Below are 7596 nucleotides of genomic sequence, written 5' to 3' on the forward strand. Positions count from 1 at the left end.
TTTGTCTAAGATCTGGACGTCTTGCCAGTCTGTTGTGAGATGGTTAGAGTTGTGGGCGTATCTCCGGGAAGTCCGACATGTAGATGGTGAAGGGCACCGCTGTTTATATATGCCTTCATTGCTTTCACGGAAGCATGTGCACAATGATCGCAAGAATCTGGTATGCCCCGACACCGGTGATACAGTCGTATCAACAGTATCGACATCTTCATTAGAGTACTAACTGACAACGATATGCGAGCAAACCTTCAATATGCAAGCTAACCAGTTTCGGTAAGTAATTGCGCCACTAAGGATGTAGATGGAAGCCAGGAGCGAGAGCCTCATTTGGAGCTTGCAACTCCAGTCGAGCGAGACACGCATTGTGCTCTGCGAAATGACCCGCAAAATGACGGGATAATCGCTCACAGTTGCAGAAAGTGGCGTCTGGCTCGCGGATAGCGGACCCGGATCGCTGATATCGCGGCCCGCGGCCTGCAGAGAGAGTGTCTTGCGGTTCATCTCATGACTGGAGGCGACACGATGATGTGTTGCCAGGCATTGTTGATTGGCATCTTCCGCTCCACCTGTGAGACCGGTAATTGGGAACAAAGAAGCCCAAAATATCCGAGATAACCCATATCTTGATAGTGCCAGCTCCAAAACAGTTAGACATTGCTGCGATTGCAACTTTCAACCAGTGATATTAGTTAAGCTTGAATGGAATCGACTACTGAGTCCGCTGCCACGGTGGTGTTGAAGATAGGTTCCCTTATCTTGAAATGCAATTATGTGGAGTCGCCAGCCAGGTAACCCTGGTTCAGCTGGGCTGTCAACGATGTGGAGAGGCTGGGCATGCGGGGTTTGTTGATAGTCTGTGAGCTCAAGATGGAGAGTTGAATGGGGTTTGCATCCACAAAGCCCAGCTACCAACTTTGACAACAGGGTCTTTCCCGATGCCTGCATTGCGGGTAAGGGTTGGCCTGAGACCCAAAAGCAGCCGGGCGATTAGTTTCTTCCCCCTGGTAACGGAACCCAGTCGTTGACAGCCGATCAAGCCATCAGTTGACGTCGCGGTCTGCTTATCTTTCATTCTTATCTCGGCAGTGGTCCGCCGGTAGGGAGTTCGGAACAGTTGCACAGTATGGCTTGTTAGACCCAGCTGGGCCTGGAGTGATGCGGAAGTTGCGATGATTACCAATGGCCCATCTTTTGAGAATATTAGCTTATTGTTCACAGTTGCAAAATTAGGTCAAAACGTACCCGAAGGATATCGAAACACCTGAAATTTTGGCTTGGTCGATGAACTACCGTGGATGTCGGAAACTGCCCCCAGCCTACTGCCGAGGCTTCTCCACTTCCCACTTCCCGTGCCATAGTATGGACGTGGATCACTGATAAGCCCGCATTGCAGCTGATAGGCAAACAAGAGATGCCCTTCCACAGCGTAACTAGCATGCAATCTTTGCAGGTTTCTTACTGTATGTGGGAACAAGCTTCGGCATTCCTCGAATTGCCCGGTGTTTAATGTGAACATTATTGTACTACTCACACGTGCAGCGGTCTGACGTAGAGGTGGAGAGAGCTCATTAGCCGACGGCGGCTTCTGCTTCTGAGAAGGAAACTTGTCTCCGGGACTGATGTCGCAGCTGAGCTAGTGCCGGATTTGGCAGTTTGATAGACCATTTTGAGGCTTTTATTGTTTATGAGAGGTTGCCATGCTCCGAAGCCGGCATCAGCTGGGACTCAGCAAACAGGAAATGTCCTGAAGACTGCCAACCCGGATTTGGAGGCAGTTTCAGTGATTTGAATCTCTTGAGGAGTTGTGGGTTGCGCCATGGAATTCATCTGCTCTGAGTGATCGTGCCTGAAGGTTTGATGGTGGTACCGCAGTGCTTGGACTTGGTGATGATTCATTGTCGTATCCAATATGTGTGTTCGTCCAGGAGCTAACCGGTATCTTTTACCACTTCTTTGTCAATATAAAATACTGCGGAGCTGTTGAACCTAATAGTCATTCGTCTTTGACTGGAGCATTCACTAGAGAAATGGACGAGCAATTTGTAGTACTCACGAAATGAACCTCGCTGTCTTTCTCATTGCTTTTAAATGACATGACGTTAGGGCTTAATGAAAGAGTGGTTGATATTGCCTTTTTATATATTTGAGCCATTTCAATAATCTGCTCCTTTATCTTGCTCACCTTGACCATGGCTCATTACTACCCTGATCTGCTGTCTCCAGGTGCATACCAGCGGGCGTTCAGAGACATAATACGGGCGTTTTATACGCAGTCTCTGGCCAATAGTTCGCGGTAATAGCAATTAAACGGCCGTTGCAATCCTGGGAGCCAAGCCTAAGCAGCTGTGGTCATCAGATCAGCAGCAGTATGCCGTGCCCTACATGTTAGCTCGTTTGATTCCTGATAAGAATCAAGCATCAGTATCATTAGACGCGTGTGGTGGTGGGGAATAAAGTTGTATCAAGCGAAATCTGATAGGCCTTCGTCTGTTGATCGCTTACGATATTTTGCTTAGATTGCTCTACAGAATCATGGCTCGCCAGCCACCTGCCGAGATCAACTTGATAAGACAGCGCTTTCAGTCCTGTAACAACATTTAATGTTGTTATCAACAGACGCCATTTATTACTGGGGTGTAAAATGGGGTTAATCAGTGACTATAAACAAGAATCATTACAAAGACTGCCTCGAGCTACTTACCCCAAGCCTAGGTACCAGTACGGTACTATGGATGTATATCAACTAAATGACACTTGGAAAAGACAGCAAAGAAATCAGTTAAATGGTGGAAATGGCAAAAAAAGAAATGTGTCAATCGCTGACGGGAATTGAGCCCGACGTGGCTGGGATTTGTTAGTGATGATGTCCAAGATGTATATTTGATTAGGCTCTAGATGCTTACGGGTCGAACCCACAACCTTGAGATTAAGAGTCTCACGCTCTACCGATTGAGCTAGCCGGGCAGATTTCACCTGTAAATTGGCTGGTTGATGGTCAGCCTGGCCGAGAAACTGATTTAATCTCAGAGAATTGTGGTATGGTGGGCGACAAAGAAAATTTAGTTAGTTCTGTGCCGTGCTCCACTCTCCCTCATAGCGGAGACATTCGATTTAGGGCATTGAACAATAGAAATGAGAATTTCAGAAGCTAATTGAGTCAAATGCGGAGATGAGTATCCATTAAGATGATATAGAGGCTGGGATATTGTGCAAACCTGAGTATTGAGAGTGTTGTTGGGTGTGTGTACGGACCTGATGAGACCCCATGAAATGTTGTATTCTGCCTCTCGGAAACGGGCCAAACCATGAATGGAGCCGTTAGGAACATTTCAGATGACATAAGTTTGGTTTTTCATTGACTAGTTTCAATGTGAATGCGTGTTATCTGAGATTCATCTGAAGTTTAAAGATACCAATACGATTCAGCTGTCTTAAAGTTTCAATGAGTCCCTTGGAATCCTTATGTCCAGAATTTCCTGTGGAAGGTATGGTTTAACAATAATCTAAAGTGATAAAGCCAATATACCCATCTAGAGCGAGTGTTATGCGCAACACAGAGAACCAAGACTGTAGTGGTTGAGCGAGCATAATCTGTTAGTACGAGCCATCATGTCCAATAACGGCCAATAACGGCCAAAAAGGCCAATGAGAAACGTCCATCCTAGGATAGCAGTCGAGGGAAAACAAGCTGACGAGGCTTGGACCAGTAAGTCCGTGTTTCTTAAATAATTTATTATTATCTTGGATGTAATCTAAATCGTCTTATACTGAATCTGAAGTAGTCTCTTCATTTCTGAACCCATCACCCCAGGGTGAGGAACCACAATGGCACCCGCGTCCTCAAGTGCTTTGGATTTCGCAACGGCGGACACATCACCTGGAAACAAAATCGCACCCGCATGGCCCATCGTCTTTCCTTGAGGTGAAGTCATTCCGGCGACCATGGCGATAATTGGCTTGGGATTGGGCGTGGATGCCCTGTACTTTCTAATTGCTTCAGCTGCTCTGAGTTCCGCTTCGCCACCAATTTCCCCAATGACAATGATGCCCTTGGTCTCGTCATGCTGGAAGAACAGCTTAAGGCCATCAAGCAAGGTGGTACCTGTTCGAAAAAGGTCAGATAAGAATAGAAGCTTAAAGTTTCAAGAGCAGATACAGACCTGGCATCATGTCTCCTCCCATCCCGACAACAATACTTTGCCCAAGCCCCGCTTTAGTGGTGGCACCAACGGCTTCATAGCTAAGAGTTCCGCTTTTTGAGACAATGCCGACTATTCCCTTGGAGTATTGCTTGTATGGCATGATTCCAATGCGGCACTGATCCGGTGCGATGATTCCAGGACAATTTGGCCCGACAAGGCGAGTCTTACTCTGTGTTCTTAAAACTTCTTGTACCCGTGCCATGTCGTGAAGTGGGACATGCTCCGCGACTGACACTACCAGTGGGACCTCGGCTTCAATGGCCTCGATAATGGCCCCAGCTGCAAATTGCGCAGGAACAAAAACAGCACTCGCGTGCGGCTTTACCTTTTCCATGGCCTAAATCGAAAATCTCACTGTGAGTTCGCGTTTCTAGTCGGGGGATTGTGAACTAGTTATACCTCTTTCACGGTACCAAACACTGGAAGGCCCAGGTGAAGTTGGCTTCCCTTCCCGGGCGAAACGCCTCCAACGACGTTAGTCCCGTACTCTATTGTATCTCTTGCATTTTTTGTAGCCTTTTCGGAAGTACGAATAATCAGCAGTGATCACGGCAATTCAGAACTGCACCGTTCCACATACGGCCTTGCCAGTAAACCCTGCAAACATGTCAACATGGGTCCATTTACAAGGTGTCACGTGGTTATTGAGGCCACTCACCTTGGTATATCACTCTCGTGCTCCGGTATATCCTTAGATTTGTGATTGTATCATCGTAAGAAGCTTTCTGTCTGCCTGTTGACGAGAAGCTCCTTCTTGCCTCACGTGGTACACTCCATTGCCGGCATAAGCTGGTAACTCTGGAGAGTTGTTGTGCGCGCATGATGGGAACTGTTATTAAATGGCGAGTGTCTGATAATTCTGTGGTGAATACTTACAGCAAGTTCATGTACAGTTTCATGGATACCTTGAGAATGTAACTAAATTGATTGTCCGTGGGTTTCCGTTAGTGGTGTCGGTTATATGCCATATAACCGAGCAACCGTACTGATGTCATTTCTGTACCCATTCCCCCACCTCGGCAATAAGAAACGACGCCCACCAGACCAGTGGCCAGTGTGGTCAGTGCTGCTTGCTACGCACACGGCAACAACCCATATTATTTCATACTCAACTTATCAAACACCGTGGCCAGAATCCTTTTGCAACAGCGTCTGTAAGGTGGATCTTCCTTATCAACTAAAACTGTATCACCAATATATCTGGCCGAGGCGAGAGTCGTCTGCCGGTAACATTCATTAGTCGCGGAGTCGGCTGACGGTTATGACGAGTCTCCGGAGACGAGCGCGCCAGGCTTGCCAGGCCTGCAATGCGAGACGTGTCAAGTGCAATGTAACCGAGCAGACCCCCTGCCGAAACTGTGCGGCAGCCGACATATCCTGCGAGCTGCGGGAATCCCGGCGCGGCAAGCACCCGCGCCCATCACGGCGACACGCGACACCAAGGAACCTTGCCGTCCCCGACCAAACGGCATCATCGCCTGACTTCGTCGATAGCAACCTATTTGAAGGCTCAGTAGAACAAGAAACCGACGAACATGTGGCAGCTTCCCAAGCGCTAGCCGACTTGGCAAGGAATCGGGACCATGAAGCTTTAACTGAAGTTTCAAGGGTCGACGACATCAGACCTTTAAGACCATTGTCTCCTAGCTTAATATCAGACTCAAGGCATGAAGATGATAGCTCTGTTTTTCTGGGCGAGTCGTCATCGATCCGATACGTCACCAATGGCAACCCGGCACCATCAGAAGCAGGCATTTCACCACCTGAAAACCTGCGATTTCTTCATTCTGTCCCTCATGCCGTGAGAGCCGAGAATCTCATACCTGAGTGGGAGTTTCAGCGAAGACAGACACGAATCCGGGCGCTGAAAGCAGAGGGTGTCTTTTCTTTCCCGCCCAAGCCAGCCGTTGAGACGCTGCTCAGTGCATATTTTAAATGGTTTCATCCATGTTTTCCTATCGTGGATGAGCTTGACGTACTGAGTAGTTACAGAAATGGGAATTTGTCTCCATTGCTACTTCAGGCAATCCTCTTCATCGCCGTCATACACTGTGACGAAGACGCATTACCAGCTCTGGGCCTCGGTGGACGCCATATGGCTAAATGGGTCTTTTATAACCGAGCAAAGGACATTTATGACATTGAGTTCGAGTCAAAGAAGTTTACTGTTATTCAGTCCTTGTTCCTGATGAGCTTTTGGAGAGCCGGTTTGCTGCTGGAAAAGGATGCTCGACACTGGTTGGGCAATGCTATCAGCCTGGCACAGACAAAAGCGCTGCATCGTTCGTCTCGTGCCGCGTCTACTGAGAAGAAGACCGAAAAGCTTCGGAGGCGACTTTGGTGGGCTATATACATCCGTGAAAGGCAATGCGCCGCGGCTTTGGGCTTGCCGAATAGGATCCGAGATGAAGACTGTGACATCGAACTCTTGGGAGATATGGACTTTGAGCATGCCTTCAACCCGGCTATGTCGAGTAACAAGGTTCAAGAATACATATCGTACTTCATCGGAATAGCTCAACTCTCTCGAGCCCTGGGACGGATTGTTCATGGCGGGTACCTCCCTAGCAAATCCCTTTCTGCCAGTGACAGATTGCAGATGAAGAATGATCTAGTACGGTGGAGGCAGAGCTTACCGCCAGAAATGCAACTTGGAGCCAACGACTTTGGTAATCCGCCCAGTTTCCATGCCAGTATGCTGCACCTGGCGTACAACAATCTTTTGATTCTGTTGTATAGGTCAGGTTGCATAGGCAACGCCGAAGAGGGCAGGGAAATAGATGGGCAGATCGCTCTTCAGGCAGCGGCACTGAATTCTCGGATCATTGAAGACATGCTCCTCGAAGGAAATCTGCGTCATGGACAGATCCATGTCATTACGAATCTGTTTAATACGCTCTGCATACACACGGTTAACCTACGCACATCAAAAGGCACGGGCCGGGCGGTTATCGAACAAAGAGCTAAATTATGTCTTCTGGGCTTGCAGGAGCTGCAGAAGACGTGGGAGGTTAGGATGTGGGTGCTCCAACTATTTTTCCAATACCTCGACAGATCAACCGCAGCACGTCTACGAGTGCAGGATGACTATGGTGCTGTATCAGGCGCAGAGAAGGGACAGGAGGGAAACTCGATTCCCGCAGGAAAAGAAGCGATTGGCAGTGGCTCCCTGCCTGGGACGCTTGAGAACAATGATGCAGATGGGCTCGACACCTTGCTAGCATCAGATACACCGTGGTCATGGTCTACAGAGGAGGCAAACCAGTTCTTGTTCTCGCAAATCGAGAACGACTTTGCGTTCGGCGAAGGTGGCGTCTTGAACTGGGGCTCAGATGTAACCAGCAATGCATTGCCATCGCCGGGAAACGATATCTCAACAACTTTGGATTTGTGA

The 7596-nt window shown here is 48.3% G+C and overlaps 2 protein-coding genes across 2 annotated transcripts; one reads left to right on the top strand and one right to left on the bottom strand.

Annotated features, from left to right (window-relative positions):
- Positions 1–3752: 3752 nt before the first annotated feature.
- EsH8_V_000314 (uncharacterized protein) lies at positions 3753–4302 on the bottom strand (the record flags this gene model as incomplete). Its single annotated transcript, XM_083272830.1, has 2 exons — positions 3753–4102; positions 4161–4302. The coding sequence occupies 2 exons, from the start codon at positions 4300–4302 to the stop codon at positions 3753–3755; spliced, it is 492 nt and encodes a 163-aa protein (XP_083125545.1).
- A 1161-nt stretch (positions 4303–5463) lies between these two features.
- On the top strand, positions 5464–7596 carry EsH8_V_000315 (Zn(II)2Cys6 transcription factor; the record flags this gene model as incomplete). Its single annotated transcript, XM_083272831.1, has 1 exon — positions 5464–7596. The coding sequence occupies one exon, from the start codon at positions 5464–5466 to the stop codon at positions 7594–7596; it is 2133 nt and encodes a 710-aa protein (XP_083125546.1).

This window comes from Colletotrichum jinshuiense, chromosome 5, assembly GCF_051148585.1.
Source record: "Colletotrichum jinshuiense chromosome 5, complete sequence".
Lineage (NCBI taxonomy): Eukaryota > Fungi > Ascomycota > Sordariomycetes > Glomerellales > Glomerellaceae > Colletotrichum > Colletotrichum jinshuiense.